The 17,806-nt window shown below is 40.5% G+C and overlaps 1 protein-coding gene across 1 annotated transcript; it reads left to right on the top strand.

Moving 5' to 3' along the window:
* The first annotated feature begins 14,167 nt into the window (after nt 1-14,167).
* LOC148976934 (uncharacterized) lies at nt 14,168-17,203 on the top strand. The gene has a single exon (XM_089117463.1). The coding sequence runs from the start codon at nt 14,168-14,170 to the stop codon at nt 16,280-16,282; it is 2,115 nt and encodes a 704-aa protein (XP_088973589.1). The 3' UTR covers nt 16,283-17,203.
* Nucleotides 17,204-17,806: the final 603 nt, after the last annotated feature.

The following is a 17,806-nucleotide window of genomic DNA, read 5'->3' as shown; positions in this document are numbered from 1 at the left end:
TTTTATTGTTCATAATTTTAATGCTATTTGCGCAGTTATTCATTTTTATAATGCTGTAAAAATCTTTGTTCTGTTTTTCCTATTTTAATAAAACTTTTAAAGCATGTTTGTGCAGTTGCATTGTTTTATTTAGTCATTAGGACAGGTTGTGAGGACGTCGTGGTAAAGTTCCATTTTTTAAGATCTTTGCTAACGTTCCAGAAACGTTGTGGGCACGTCCTCAAAAGATGTCGCTACTTTATCCCATGGAGAACGTTGTAGAGACGTGGTCAACTGGTCTCCAGATAACTTTCCAGAAAATCGCGTTACAAGTCCTAGTATATTTGGATACTATATGAGAAATGTAATTATAATTCATCAAAGATTTGATAAAATTATCTGGTGACCAGTTGACCACGTCTCTACAACGTTTTCCATGGGATAAATAGCGACCTCTTTTGAGGACGTACCCACAACGTTTCTGGAACGTTAGCAAAGATCTTAAAAAATGGAACTTTACTACGACGTCCTCACAACGTTGCCATAAAGTAATGTCACTGACCAAATGACGACTTACTGACGACGTCGTCACAACGTACTGTGTTAGCTGGGGTATGGCCTAAAATGTTTTACAAGCTGGGTTAGTGAAGACTAAAATCTACTGTAGCTAAATGTTATAAGGTTATATTATACTTTTATACATTTATAGTTCCTCTTCCAGGTTGTGGTTATTAGCCTCGCAGTGGACAGATGTAGATTTAGCCAGAGCCAGGATGTCACTGTGCAAAAACATAATTTATAAAATATATATTTCATAAATCATATTTTTTTAAAGCTCCCCTTTCTATCGCTATACTATAGCACTATAGCTGCTAAAAACTCTCAGCTTCCACCATCTACTGTTACCCCTTCTGTGTCAAAACAAAACTCTTCCAAAACATATCTAGAAAGTTTTAAAACTTTTTATTTTTCCTTTGCATTTTTCTCCAGTGTAATATTATTATGTTAGTTGAGTAGATTATATATTTTTAACCCTTGTGCATCAATTATATAGAGGACAAAAATGTCCGTGTCAAAAAACTGTCATAAAAATGTGAAGCTTGGAGCACAGACTTAAGTTGGTATCATTTTAAAGAAGACCCATGGCAGATTATTTCTGAAGTAAACTAAAGCTTAATTAAAATAATAAGTGAAGAGTTCAGATGCAAAAGCCTCTAAGTGCCATTTAAAAATTTTCTTCTAAAATTATCATTTTTATCAAGCTTGTATATTTAAGTTCAGTAATTTCACTTAAATGGCAATGAAGATTACCTATTAATTGTCATTTAAGTGAAATTACTGAACTTAAATACACAAGCTTGATAAAAATGGTTGTAGTGGCAATCGTATCAAAAAATAAAGCCACTTGAGGGAATGTGAAATCATCTCCAACTCGTTTGAGTGCAATGAACCAGGTCTGCCATGGCATGCGGTTAACACTTTAGTTTATTAATAACATTACTTAAAAACACATTACTGCTTGCATTTCTGATGTAAGTTGAGCTCGTATATGCAAAACAGTAAACACCATGCTAACAACAGGACATGACAACCTCCATCAAGCCAATCCACACATGCACGCAAGCACGGTTGAAAAACTGTGTGGCTTCCCCAAGTCCTAATGGGCTCTATGCACGGCGTTATTTCCGGTGAAGCATTAGGGATGCTCGATAACTTCCGCCGATCATAGAGTCCAATGCAATACCGAGAATTTATATTGAATTTTATACTCCATGGTTATACTAATGAAACGTTAGTCACAAAAACAGATAAAACAGACACCCCTCGTTGTGTTTATGCTTCTTTTTAAAATTATATTAAATAAACATAACTATATATAAAATTACATCTAAACGTATGTACGTTTCGTTTCAAAGACGGGAGGACAGTAAATATTGAAGACTCTGCCATAATCCCGTTTTCTCCGGTTTTCCTCCGCTTTAATCTACACAACCGGAAATGGACGAGCATCCTTACGTCAAATGCGGAATTTATGCGTGCATATAGCCCATTCCCTGACGCTATTCACCTGTGACTTCTTCTTATAGTCTCCGCAATACTGTGATTCCCTGCCTATGCCCCCTGGTGTCCAAGTGTAAGAGCGTCACCCCTATATGACTATTACTAACAAAACACACACGTCAAAATTGGCTACAACACACCGGCCCCTAATTGTTACTCTATAATAACATAACAATTAAACACCATACAAACAATTGGAGCCAATAAAACCTCCTTCATGCACATGTGTGCTTTCAGTTCATAATGTCCATATATACAATACATATGTCCAATACATCAGTCTTTATCCAGCTTCCCGCAGAAGACAAATCTTTGTGACTGGTCTCTCCAGAATGTTGTATTTGGTCTGGATTTTAACAGACCGCACAAGTCCTTGTGAGTCAGGAAATGTCTGCAGTACCTTCCCTAACAACCAGGATCCGCGAGGAGCAGTAGAGTCTGCTACAATGACTATGTCTCCAATGATGAAACTTCTCTTGTCCTTGGACCACCGTTGTCGTTCCTGTAACAGAGGTAAGTACTCCCGGATCCATCTGTCTTGATCCGATAAAAACTGAACTTGCCTCCACCGTCGTTTCGTGTACAAGTCACTCTTCTCGAAAAGCCCAGGTGGAAGTGCAGGTTTGCCTTTCAACAGAAAGATATGATTTGGGGTCAAGGGTTCCAGATCGTTTGGATCATCTGATACTCTGGTGATGGGACGGTCATTTAATATGGCTTCCACCTCACAGTTTGTAACCCCTCATCATCCACACTTTGCTGATGAAGGACTGAGTTCAGCACCTGTCTGACCATGCGAATGATTCGTTCCCATGTTCCGCCATGATGTGATGCAGCAGGAGTGTTGAAGCTCCATTTCACTCCTGACTGAAGTAATACCTTTTGAATTTTTTGGTGATTGACAGCAGCCAGAGCCTCTCTCAGTTCACGTTCTGTTCCTACGAAGTTAGTCCCATTGTCTGATCTGATGTGCGATACCTGGCCTCTTCTGGATATAAATCTGCGCAGTGCATTAATGCAAGAACTGGTATCTAAGGAATATGCCATTTCCAAATGCACTGCCCTGCTGGCCATACAGGTGAAGATAACACCATAACGTTTTATGAAGCTGCGGCCTCTCTTCACTTCGAAAGGCCCGAAGTAATCAACACCCACATTAGTGAATGGTGGGAGGTCAGGTTGAAGTCTGTCTTTCGGCAAATCTGCCGAAAGACAGACTTCTTTTGCTGGGTGACATCTTTTGTTCACCCAGCTTTCCTCTAAAACGTCTACAAATGACGCAGGATGAGAGAATCTTTCTAGCAGCAGCATTTGCGCTGGTGATCCAATACCGCTGACGAAGTCTAGAAAGCAGGTGATTTCTTCCACAATGTCCTAACTGCTCATGAATGTGGCGAAGAATGAGAGTGGAGATATGTTGGTCTTTAGCCAAAATGACTGGATGTTTCATGCCCTCAGGCATTGCTGCTTTACTGAGCCTTCCACCCACTCTCAAGAGCCCGTTTTCGAACATTGGATCAAGTTTATAAATATGGCTGCTTTTCTTTACTCCAGATGTTCCCCCTTTCAAAACCGCTATTTCATCATTAAACTTGTCTAGTTGACAGTATTGAATGATAGCACTTTCAGCAGTGTCGAGATCTTCAGGTGACATGGTTTGACCAGTCAGTGTGGTTCTGAATCGTTGCATCTCCTTTTCCACTTTGCTCTTTAGTTGACTTATGTCGAGTCCAATGCAAGACACAGAAGCTTGTATTTCTTTTCTCTTCCGACTCAACAGCAGCAACATCTTTTTCACTTGTAGAAAGCAAGCAACTGTGGTTTTTAACCTTTTCCATGAAGAGAAATAAGTTATCAACTGGTTTGTTGCATTCTGTGTATCTGTGTTTGTTACATTTAGGACATCTTTAATGACTACAGCATTTACTGTAGCCTCTCCTTTGACCTCTGGGTCATCACTGCTGATGGAAACAGAATCTACAATGTTAACAGGCCATTCCCCTTCATTCTTAAAAAAAAGGAAATCTGGGCCGTTAATCCATCTGCTGCTTGTGAGAAGGTACTCAATTTTCACCCCACGTGAAGCCTCATCAGCAGGATTCTGCTTTGTATCAACGTACCTCCATTGTGAGACAGCAGTGGCTTCTCTTATTGTGGAGATCCTATTGGCCACAAAGGTGTGAAAACGCTTTGTTTCATTCCTAATGTACTTTAGCACAGTTGTGCTGTCACTCCAAAAGGTTGAATTTTCCAACTCTAGCTGCAGTTCTGTTTTCAACATCCTATCAACTCGAACTGCAAGCACAGCAGCGGTTAGTTCCATCCTTGGGATTGTCACTTTCTTTAATGGAGCAACTCTTGCTTTTCCTAGAATGAATGCAAGATGAATCTTCTTCTGGTCATTCTGCAGCCTCAGGTATGATACTGTACCATAACCATCCTCGCTGGCATCAGAGAAATGATGTAGTTGAGCATTTGTGAGCTGTCCAAAATCTTTGGGCTTGATGCATCTTGGTATGCTAAATGTGCTAAGCTTTCTTAGATCTTCTAGCCACCTCACCCATTGTATTTGGTAGTTTGGGGAAATGGGATCATCCCAACCACAGCTCAACCTACAAAGATTTTGCAGCATCAACTTGGCAAGTAAGGAAAAGGGAGCTAAATATCCAATGGGATCGTAAACTGAGCTTATTACAGACAAGATACCTCGTCTTGTCAGTGGTCTTTCCTGAACTGCCATTTTGAACCTGAAGGTGTCCGTTTCTGCACACCATTGCAGTCCAAGTGTTCTCTCGACAGGAAGATTGTCTCTGTCAAGATCCAATTGTTTCACTTCCTTAGCTCTTTTTTCCACATCAATAGATTCCAACACTGACCTGCTGTTGCTAATCCATTTCACCAACTGAAAACCCCCCAACTGGCATACAGTTGTCAGGTGTCTCACCAGGGCCATAGCCTCTGCCTCTGAAGGTAGGGACTTCAAGCAGTCATCCACATAGAAATTGTGCTTGATTGTGTCCGTCACGTGTACTGGAAACTTTGCCCTGTTGTCCTCAGCAGTTTTTCTTAGGGCGAAAGTAGCGCAGCTGGGCGATGATATTGCACCGAATAGATGAACAGTCATTCTATATTCAGTGAGATGTTGTGTTAGTTCACCAGTTGGCCACCACAGGAAGCGAAGGAAATCTACATCCTGTTTTGTCACTTTAACTTGATGATACAGCGCCTGGATATCAGCCATCACTGCTACAACTTCTTGACGAAACCTTGTCAGAACTCCAAGCCATGAATTCGTCAAATCAGGTCCCTGAAGTAGCTGACTATTGAGCGACATCCCCTTGAAGCTTGCACCGCAGTCAAATACTACCCTCAAGGTTCCCTTTTTTGGATGGTACACGCCATGATGCGGGATATACCAGACTTTACCTTCTTTTCCTTTCAGCTGATTTTCTGGCACCTTTTCTGCATATCCCTTATTTATGACATCACTGAGAAAGTGAGTGTATTCTTCTTTAAAGGTAGCATTTTTCTTAAATTTCCTTTTCAAACAGAGAGCTCTTTGTTCAGCTACCTGACGGTTGTTAAGCATGGTAACATTTTCTTCCCTGAAAGGTAATCTCACGCAGTAATGACCGTTGCAGAGTTCAGCTGAACTGTTCATGATTTCCATAAACTTGAGATCTTCTCTGGACATTTCTGGCTTTTCCTCTGTTGATTTCTCATTAAAGTCATGGTTGTATTGCTTCACCAACAATTCCTCTATGTTAGCAATAGATATTCGGTTGACTGTAATGACAGGATCGCTGCTCCTAGTTTCGTTGCCTCCTCTCAGTGGTCCGTTGATAACCCACCCCAATAGGGTTCTGACAGCATAGGGTCCTCCATCCTTGCTGTTTACCACTTCCCATGGTTCCATTACTCTTGAAACGTTAGTTCCAATCAACAGCTCCACGTCAGCATTGATGACAGGAATTTCCACTGACTGTAAATGTGGCCAGGCCCTTAACTCTTCTTGTCGTGGAATGTTATCATGAGTCACAGGCATCTCATATTGAGTAAATACATCAGGTAATTCAAAGAAAGTGTTACTATTAAATGCAGATACCTCCAGTCCTGAGATAACATAACTATCGACAAACCTTTCTTGGCTCATGGTTTTCAACAGGATCTTGGCATTCTTTCCTCTCACTTTTAGTTCCCTCATGAGTCGCTCAGAGCAGAAAGTGGCTGTACTGCCGGGATCTAAAAATGCATACGTTTTTAGTATCTTACTGCCTTTTGCAGCCTTGATTTGTACAGGCACAATTGGCAAAACACAGTCTTGAGCCCCGGCCCCTATATGGCCACAAGTCTTAGGAGAAACTGCATAACTCTTTTCTTGGTGTGTGTTCTCTGATTTAATTTCCTTTTCCTTTGAATGGATGTGGAGGCAGGTAGGATGTTTCAGGTTACACAACTTGCAAGACAGACGTCTATGACAATCTTTGCTCATATGTCCAACAGTCAAACACCCAAAACAAACACCTTTCACCTTTAGAAAGTCAATTTTCTCTCGGTGCAGCTTCTTCTCCATTCTGGGGCACAACTCCAATCTGTGACCCTCCTCACACAGCAGACACGACACCTTAGTTGATTTATCAGTTACATTGTTCTCTTTTTGCACTTGACATGTGTTTCCAGTATTGACAGCTTCCACTGAAGTGGCAAAACTGCTTCCCCTTCCCTTGAAGCGAACCTGTGAGACTTTGTCCAATAGGGGTGCACGATTCAGAAAATGTCACGATTCGATTCGATACCGATTTTTTGTCTCGAGATTCGATTCAAAATCGATTTTCGATTCAAAAACGATTCTCGATTCAAAAAACGATTCGCAGGTCTATATAAATGTAGTTTACTTTTTCCTATGTGATTGATTGCAGTAGACATAATTTAAAAGAAAAGTTTGATATTACTTTATATATGTCTTCATACAAAAATAAAAACTTTTGCAACTAAAAAATGCGAAGTGCCAAGCTTTGGCCAGCTTTTAAATACATTTAATTCAAGTTTAAAATAAAGCTTAAATAAAAAGCTTTTACATTTAGCTTTAAAGTGCTGTAGTCAGATCAAACAAACAATTATGCTAAATGTGGTTTAAGGAGTAGGCCTACTTCAGCTACCAGGTTGACTGTTGAAATGTGAACTCGACTGGGCACATTGAACTTCCTAAAAATATAGGCTATACTAATTTCATAGAACCCTTGCGAAAATATTTTAAATAGATTTAAAAAAGCCACCGCTACTGGTAACATCTATGGTTAGATTGATTTGTTTAGATCCAGTGAAGTCGTTCATAGGCGCGTAATTTGCGGGTATCTCCAGTTAACTAGGAGAGCATTCATTTAGTTCGCTATTAAATAAGAGACCTGTTGTTTTTGAAATCAAGCTGAGCGCTTGTGTCCGCTGCGATCAGTGTCATGGATAAACAGTGTTCTCTGTGGCTCGCACAGTCTTCTCTCGGACACGCGCTTCAATCTATCGCCGTTGTGGAGACTCGGAGAATAAAATGCACACAAACGTGATGAACATATTCGGTTTTGATGAGAGAGAGAAAAAACTATACGAGTGTGAAGATTCAAAATCTCTTCATTTAATGTTGTTTTTAGTACTATTATTATTTTGTATTAATATTCATTATATGTATCTGTTTTATTACATGTATACACATTATTATTTGTAATCTTTGCATTTGTGATTATAATGTTTTGAAGATGTGGGAGAGAGAGAGACTTTAGGAGACTTTGGGATAAGTTAAACTGTATGAGTGAATGTATGTTGGAGTGAGACTGAAAGTTTATGCAGTGTATAGGGAAACGATATACATTCCATAGTAAATGGAAACCACATGTTCTTGTGGTCATAGGTATGTGTTACTATGGTGATGCAGTTTTTTCTTGGTCAGTAGTATTTAAACTGAGACCCTTTTGTCCGAAAAGCAGGAAGAGATGGTAACGATGCAGAATGAAGACCTCTGTTTCTCTTCCTCCTATGTCTTATAAATATTATAAATAAATTCGAGAGATCTCTTGGCAAAATCACTGGTGTCTCTTTTCATGGGGAAAGCAAAATAAGTTTTTTTAGATCTACAATTTGGCGTCACGAACAGGATGCATGTCCAGGCATTCGTCTCAATCATTGCAGGTAAGACTTTTTGCTTTATAAAAAGTTCTAAGTCTGCCTGATGATTAGAGACAGTGACTGAAACTGCTGAAAGAACTGTTTGATTTTGGGTACCAGTTGTTTTGCCAATGAATATAAGACATAGTAAAATTAATATAAATACCAAAATGAATAAAAATTAAGTCATTTGAATTGAGTTTGGCTTATTTAAGTTCTCTGAAAAGTAAACCTCAAATAATATTTGAAATGCTGGGATAGAGGTGGATCTTTTTTAAAAAAAAGACCATCTAGTCAGAAATTTGGAATTAGCTGTAAAACGGTTAAGCTAGTAAATTTGCTTGGTTATAACTGCGACGTGGTTGGATAGTGGCGGGACTGTTTAAAGAAGGCAGAGTAATCCCTAAAACATCCAGCACACCGAAGATTCGTTCTCAGAAGGAAACGAGGAAAGTTTAACACGAGCGATACTTGATTGACCAAAGCGGTTAAATGTGGCGGGACTGTTTAAAACGATGGCAGGGTAATCCCTAAAACATTGTAACACGCTAGAGTTATACAAGTATAAAAGGCGCCCTTGTAACTAGCTAGGATCGTGGGCATTCTGAACCTGACCGTAAAGCTGTTCAAATATTTGAGGAGACTGATCCGAGTTAACTTTAAGAAAAAATAAATACCAAAGAAATTAATCTGAGATAAAATCCAAAGTATTTGAAAAGAAAGGAAAAAAAAGGAACCGTTTTGAGTTTTAAAAAGAAAACTAAAATACTGAAAAGCATTAGAGTTAACTTTTCTTTAAATTTTTCTTTTGTTCTGTGAGTGAGGGAGAAAGAGAGCGAAGCAGCCCCTCCCTTCAGAATTGCCCTGTACCTTCACACACACATCTAGTTGGAGAGGGGGAGAGGCAGGGAGCCCCACACACACATACCTATACACACACACAGCCTGCAGCTTGGAGCACACACACATACATATACAGACAGCCTGCAGCTCTGAGCACACACAGATACTTACACACACACAGACAGCCTGCAGCTCTGAGCACACACACAGACGCATCACATAGGCTGCAGTTTCTGAACATAGACGCACATACCGTTTAATTCACACACACACATAGGCACACATACATCCCTGCTGTTCTGAGTTAACAGACTTCTGAGTTAACAGACTGTACTGAGTGCACAGACTTTTAACACTTTGAAGATGGCAGCAAGTGTCTGTACCAGCAGCACAATAGCTGAATGGTATCTTGAAAAGAAGAAGAACAAGAAACTAACTAAACTTTTGAAAAAAGGACTGGACATTAATGCATCTATGAATGAGCAGTTAAGCTGGTTCGAGTCCCAAAAAGACAAGATAAAATCAAAAGCATTTCCAATTTTAGCAGCTAATTGGATTGTGAAACAAGGTGGAATTTGTTGTGACTTACATGGAGGTCCGGTACCGCTTGTTGAAGTTATGAAGCCTCAGCTTGAAGCATACCACAAATTAAACAAAATTATGTCCATCACATGTCCAGAGAAGGAAAACACAACCAGTGATGATTTATTTGATCCAGATTGGACAAATATAATAACTGAAGCTGAAAGGAAATATTCACAAGCACCAGTGAAATCCGCGACAACAATAACGCCTCCACCTTACAAACCAATTTATCCACCTTTGCCTGAACAATATACAAGTTCATCTAAACCTCTGACGCAGCCTCAAGCTTCAAGATCAAACGGAGGTCCAGTTGACAAAATGTATATTGCATCTGCACAAGCAGCTCCAATAATAACAAGATCTAAATCAGCCCAGCCAAGCAGAGACATGATGAGATGTACACCAGCTCATAATTATGGATCTGACTGGGGTGATGAGACGAGAGATGATGACATGATCACAATTGACAAAATCGGTCCTGAATTTTCTTCACCTGTGATTAAAAGGGAAGAGTCGCAACCTGAGATGATGACCGAAGAAAGACCATTTACTCCGGGAGAACGACAAGCCATTCTCTCAGCCTTGCCTCCTCTGAAGAGACAAGATCCAAACACAGAGTTTTGGCGAGAATTAGACTCCCTGGTTGAAGCACATCAAATGACACTAAAAGACATTCACACCATTGTGAAAGCTAAAATCCCAAGAGACAGATGGGAACGCCTGCCAGCGTCGATAACAACAGCCCAATGGGTAGACTTGTGGGTTGATGGCCAAGGACGACCCCTGGGTCTTTGGCAAACATTAGATGTATTCCGAAAGGAAATCCAAGAAATCTTGGGAAGCGGTAAAATTCCATTCACTTCAGTGACATTGATTAAGCAAAAGGATGATGAATCTCCAGACGAATATGCTCTGCGTAAGTGGAACACTTATGAGAGATGGGCTCTCTGCGCTAAGAAACAACCTGACAGAGATGATGTACAATTCACTGACACACTTGTGGATGGGTTTAGCTCTAAATACCAACAAGCGTTATCACTTGGAGTCAATCCAGGCGAAACATATGACCAAATTATGCAATGGGCTGGCCGTCTAGAGATGGCGATGAGATCAAACAAGGAAGAAGGAAACAAGACAAATCGAAAAGGAGTGGCGACAGCTCAATACAACATGGACACAAAGAATAAGATTGTTGTTTGCGGCAATTGTGGAAAGCGTGGCCACTCAAGAAAAGACTGCTGGGCTAAAGGTGGTGGAGCAGAAGGTCAAGGTCCATCATTTAAACAAGTCACTGCGAAAAATCATGATGAAACCTCTCAAGGGAAGACATGGACGGACGCACAAGTCCGTCAACTCATAGAGGGGATTATGCGTCCGCTATAGGAATCAGCGGCCCCCTGTATTAGTAAGAAAAGAGACAATCGCCTTTTCATCAATGCATTAATAGGGGGCCACCCATGTGATATCCTGGTTGACACAGGAGCCTCAATTTCAATAACAGATCTGAACCTACCTACAACAGATGAAACTATGGAAGTTGAAGGAGTTGGAGGAGGTATCACAACATTTCATAAAAGTATCCAAGTTCCACTACAAATACATGAAGATGAAGTTGTATGGACATCTTTCTGGGTGGGACCGAATTCACAAGGAAGCCTCATTGGCATGGACATTCTTCCATTGTTGAACATGATCATCTTCACTGACAGTCGTCAAATCGCTACAACAGCTGGGATCATACCACACGAAGATCGCACATGTAATTTGAGTTCAGTTGGTGCAGCAAAACCAATTATCAGAGACTGGACCAAAGACGGTGTGTGGGGTCTTCTGTGCAGTTTACATCCAGAAGTTTGGGCTAAACACAAATTTGATTGTGGCAAAGCCAACATTGACCCTGTTGTTATTGAAGGGCCGACACATGCCCCTCATAAACAATACCCTATCCGACCTGAAGCAAGACGAGCCGTGGAAGAGATAGTGGCAGACTTGGAAGCTGAAGGGATTATCAGACAAACTTCATCAACCACTAATAGTCCTGTCTGGCCTGTCAAGAAATCGGATAACTCATGGAGATTAACCATTGATTACACAAGACTCAACAGTGTAACACCAAAACCGCATCCTATTGTGGCCAATCCTGCCACCATTCTGAATGATATTCCAGGAAATGCAAGGATTTTCACAGTACTAGATGTACTGTCGGCTTTCTGGTCTATACCTATTGACGAAAAATCTCAAGAGAAACTTGCCTTCACAGTGGGTGCAAAACAGTATGTCTGGAACAGACTCCCACAAGGACTTAATATTTCTCCTGTGGTATTTCACAGAACTTTGGATCAGTTCTTAACGGAGCAAAAAGCTGAAATTGAGAGTTCAGGAAGTGTTTGCCTCCAATACGTGGATGACTTGTTAATTGCAAGCCCAGATGAAAACAGCCACATATTTGCTCTGAATATTGTCCTACAAGCCCTTAAGAAAGGAGGATTCAAAGTCAACCCCGACAAAGCACAGCTGGCCAAAACCAAGGTTATCTACTTGGGCCAAGAAATATCTGTCGAGGGAAGGAGACTGACAACAGAGCGTGTGGAGGCATTACGGCAACTTCCAAAACCTCTAACAGTTACAGGAATGAGGAAAGTGATGGGACTTTTCAACTATTGTCGTCAGTATATTCCTGATTTTGCCAGCATCACCAGCCCCCTCATTGACTTGTACAAGGGAGGAAAGCCTGGAATGGAACAGATAAACTGGACACCGGAAGCTGAGGAAGCATTTACTTCAATGAAAGAAAAACTGACTTCAGCCCCAGCCTTGGGACTTCCTGATGGACGATTGCCGTTTCATTTGTGGACCAGGGTGGGAGATGAGACGTACTCAGCAGTACTGTGTCAAAAACCAGGTGATCGATACAAACCAGTTGGATACTTTTCCACAAAGATTCCTGTTACAATGATTGGTCAACCACGATGTATACAAGCTCTCGATGGTGCCACATGGGCAGTGGATGCTGTGGAAAATTTGATAGGAGCACAAACAATCATATTGCATACTCCACACAGTATAGTGACGTTGCTGAACAACACAAACATCAAGACCATTACTGATGCAAGGAGAGCAAAATGGGAAGCAACTTTGTTGAACAAGGATTTGAGAGTGGAAATCATCAGAGACACATCCCTTAACCCTGCAACAATGATGATCGAACCACACGAGGGAACACCACATGAGTGTGAAAAACAAGTAGAAGAAGAAAGTCTTGGTCCTGTTAGTCCAACACCTCTTGAAAATCCAGACAAGGAGTTATGGGTCGATGGATCCAGTTACTATGTTGATGGAAAACGACATACTGGATGGGCTGTAGTGAAAGCTGATGGAAATGTCGTGAAGAAAGGAGCTCTTTCTGGGCATTTTTCAGCACAAGTAGCTGAGCTCATAGCACTTGCAGAAGCTTTCGAATTATCGGAAGGACAACGAGTCAACATCTACACAGATAGTCGTTATGCTTTTGGAGTGGTCCATGACTACCTTGCCCTGTGGAAAAAACGTGGACTTATCACCAGCAATGGGAGCGAAATACAACATGCTTCCATAATTCGTCGTTTGATTGCAGCATGTCACTTACCTAGAGAAGCAGCCGTGATCAAAGTAAAATCACATCAATCTGACAAGTCCAAAGAAAGTCAAGGAAACACGGCAGCAGATGCAGCGGCCAGAGAAGCAGCACTACTTCCTCTTACTCCTGTTACCTTGGTAAAGGAAAACACCGAAGATAATCCTGAGCTCCGCCTTCTGTCATATCAAACTGAGACAGATGAAGAGAAAGAACAATGGATAAAAGCGGGAGCGAAAGAGGATGATCAAGGTATCTGGAGAATTCCAACAGGACAAGTGGTGATGCCTATCGGAACAAGAAGGGAACTAATGCAGCTGTATCATGGAAAAGTACATGCTGGAGCAAAAGCAATGAAAGCTCAAATCAGCGAGACGTGGTGGTGGCCACGAATGATGAGAGACATTGATGATTACTGTAGAAGATGCTTGATAAGAGCAATGGTTCTGCCTCCTGATGCTCCGCCGCCTGCGGGAACAGGAGGAGACTCTACTTTGTTCCAAGAGAAGCTACGACGCTATCTCACAATGCTGGACAAAGCAATCAAAGACAATAATAAGAAAGTGCGAGAAGCTCAACAGCAATGGGATGAAAAACATACCACTACTGACATTCCACACATTCCTGAGTTAGGCAGTTTTGTTATGGTCAAACGTATTCCCAGGAAAGGTTTAGAACCTAGGTGGGAGGGGCCATATGAGGTACTCTTAACAACAGATACAAGTGTCTGCCTAAAAGGGAAGGGTGTAGGAACAGATAGATGGTATCATTGGTCACAAGTTAAACCTTGCTTAGTGAATGAACAAAATGATGAAGGCTTAGGACCTGAGATTGAGCACTGTTCACTCATTAACTTTGGGAAAAAGGAGTGATGATTAATTATTTTTCTGCTTCCATTTCAGGAATCAATTCCATTGACATTGATTAGAGATGGTCGCAAGTTATTCTCGATACACAACGACAATGGTATGCTTGTTTTTAATTTTACTTGGCATTTACCAAGGAAGCCAAGCTTTATGGACTCCTCGAGTTCAAGAAATTACTCGGAATGCAACCCTGAAATCTGGCCAACGTTTTACTCTACCCTTTATTTCCAGATGGGGATTATGGGATTGGGTGCCACGTAATGATAAAGACCTTGCTAAATATCGAGTGGGCATCTACGGTGGATGTAACTTTCACCACCAATGTTACAAAAGCAGAGTAATTTGGCCGGTGAAAGATGGGGGGTATACCGGTAGTGCTCAAAGACGAGAAATTTGTTCAAAAGAACAATGTGAAATTGTGGGGTTAAACCTCATAACATCGACTGATGTGGAAATTAATTTCATTTTGAATCGTACCCACATGCTTACAATATGGGATTCATTAGCCCTAGGCTGTATCTATCCCATAGTGTTACCATGCGAGGGGTTTCTATGGGATGCTACCTCCAGGACAACTAGATTCAAGGGAAATTACATACGAGTTTGGCATTCGGAAGATGCGAATGAATATTGTGAGACTGAATTAGAAACTGGGGAAATTGGACGGTGTTTTTATCTTTCTGCGGGAAAGACAAACAAAGCTAAAACATGCCCAAGTACAACTATTGCACCAGCTCATGGTATATTGTTAGCAAAGGAAACCAAAACCTTGATAAACGAAGCTCATATGGTGCGACAACGCATTAATTATAACTTGATGTCTCTTCTTACTGTTTATGATCAGTCCTATTGTGGAAATTTCACAAAAATTAGGAGCTGGTTGGAAAAAGAAATTAAATATTATACCTCTAAGGATCCTCTTGGAAGTCGAAATCGCAAACCTCGAAGTATATGGGGAGACATAGCGGGGGTATTTGGCTCTGTCAATTCAATTAGTAATACTGCTCAGCTGAACCAATTAAGTGAGTATTCTCAGTGGGTGGGAACAATGACCGGCAAAGGACTTACTGAGACTCTTCAAGGTTCTCTACATATTATAGCAGCGGGTCAGCATCTTAATGACGCAGCGAGGGAATTGGCAGATGCATTAGTGAAATCGTCTAATTTTGAGACACATCGTGCAGCGTGTTTATTTTTGGCTCAGAATTTGAAGGATCAAATGGTAGAGGATATTCAGGTTATTCGAATGGGGCAAGTTCCTGAGCGAATAGCGGAATCTTTGTTATTAGTTTTTGGAAAACAACTTAATTTGACTTCTGCTAAACATGCTCCATTAGTTAAAATCGCAATCAATGAAGATTCGTTGTCAGGTTCTGGAACATTACCTTTGATTATGGTCTGGCCTCAATATGGGAAACGCAATATTATGACAGTTAGACGATTCCAATCAATGGGGGTTAGACAAGGAAATTCAGTAATTAGATTAGGAAGGAATGGATATTGGGCTGAAGGTGAAACACCAATGATTTCTACTACAGACTGTTGTATTGAGGAACATGAGTGGGTAATTTGCTCATGTTCTACAATGTTTAGTCTGTCTCTTAATGGATCTGCAGTTTGGGAAGTAGTTCCTTTAGATCAAGCCACAGGTGCATGGCAGGTGTCAGAAGCACAGTGGTGTATATTACATGACGGAATAAATGAAAATATGATATACGGAGGAAAGCTATGTCCAATTCCTTCTGATCCATTTTGCGTTGAGATTCTCTATCCTCTTCAATTGGGTGGAATTCATGTTCCACATGTACAATTGTTGCAGTTAGATCCACAGTGGTGGAATAATGATTTGGTGGAAGAGAGGAATTATGAACTCTTTGAAATGGTCAAGAGAGTTAAAGCAAGCGTTAAGGCAGCTCAAGAGGAGGGAATTCAAGCAATGGGTCATGTTATCGTAGCAAATGGAGTAGCTAAATTGATGTCTGAGAGGAAATTAGCTCGAATTCCAGGGAATTTAACATGGTTGGAATGGATAGTTTTGACTGTGGTAGGAGTTTTTGTGTTTCTGTTAGTAATAAAACTTATCATATATGTGATAAGAAAGAGAAGTACCAAACCTTTTAGATTGGTTATTACTAACAAAATGGATAGAACCGAGAATGGAAAATTCGGAGTGAGATAGGAGATTTTATACACTACACTACTTACAAAACACAACCTCACAAACAATGAACACCCGCTTACTGATTTACAACCCCAAGGGATAGGACCCTTTAACATCAACGTTTATTTTAATTTCTTATTTTGGCTCGGAACTGGAGGAGTTAATTAATTAACGAGTTAATTAATTAATGAGTCCAGGCACGGGCAGAAGACTTTTTTAGTTTTTCTTTTCTTAGATGATTGGGGTTCATTTTAAATGCTTACACATAGATGTTAAATGACACATAGCATACGGGGACATAACATGGGTTGGGTTTTTGTTTGTTATTTCTTTTCTTTTCTGTTTCAATTCTTTTGTCTTCTATGTCTATGTCTTGGTCTACTATTTCTCCTCAGCACTATCACTTCAATAGGTTGGCCACCTGGAGATGATGGTGTGGAACTGACGGCCGTAGTTCCAGAGGAGGGACTGAAGATTCAAAATCTCTTCATTTAATGTTGTTTTTAGTACTATTATTATTTTGTATTAATATTCATTATATGTATCTGTTTTATTACATGTATACACATTATTATTTGTAATCTTTGCATTTGTGATTATAATGTTTTGAAGATGTGGGAGAGAGAGAGACTTTAGGAGACTTTGGGATAAGTTAAACTGTATGAGTGAATGTATGTTGGAGTGAGACTGAAAGTTTATGCAGTGTATAGGGAAACGATATACATTCCATAGTAAATGGAAACCACATGTTCTTGTGGTCATAGGTATGTGTTACTATGGTGATGCAGTTTTTTCTTGGTCAGTAGTATTTAAACTGAGACCCTTTTGTCCGAAAAGCAGGAAGAGATGGTAACGATGCAGAATGAAGACCTCTGTTTCTCTTCCTCCTATGTCTTATAAATATTATAAATAAATTCGAGAGATCTCTTGGCAAAATCACTGGTGTCTCTTTTCATGGGGAAAGCAAAATAAGTTTTTTTAGATCTACAAGTGCGGTTTAGAACCCGTAACCTCTGACACGCTTGGCAAAAGATCTACAGAACTCAAACATAAGATCTGCGGATCGATGCATTTATTTACGGGTTGAGCAGAGTGGCTGCACAGTTTGACCAGCGGGCGGCAAGAACTTGCAATAACTATTTATGATTATCAGATCGGCCCTCGCAGCCTCGAAACCATAGAAACACTACCGGACCACCGGTAAAAGTCCCGACTCACCCGATTGCCACTCCGCCCCTGCACGCCATTAAAAAAATACAGCCTATATATATGAATCGATTTTTGGAATTCTATGAATCGATTCTGAATCTGTAAAGATTGAATCGCGATTCAAATGTGAATCGATTTTTTTGCACACCCCTAATGTCCAACGTTATATTTTGGTGGCAAGATGGATGTGTCCTGAATGTTTCCAAAGAGTGGATCAGAGGAAATGGATACTTGCCTCTCCACAAAGCTGACAATGTCACTGAAACCTGCTTGACGACAGTGCTTCTCCTGCAACTCATAAGCAGTGTTTCTCCACCTTTCCCTCAGTTTATA

This window comes from Pimephales promelas, chromosome 12, assembly GCF_988280905.1.
Source record: "Pimephales promelas chromosome 12, fPimPro1.hap1.1, whole genome shotgun sequence".
Lineage (NCBI taxonomy): Eukaryota > Metazoa > Chordata > Actinopteri > Cypriniformes > Leuciscidae > Pimephales > Pimephales promelas.
This window is presented reverse-complemented; position numbering and strand designations above follow the sequence as displayed.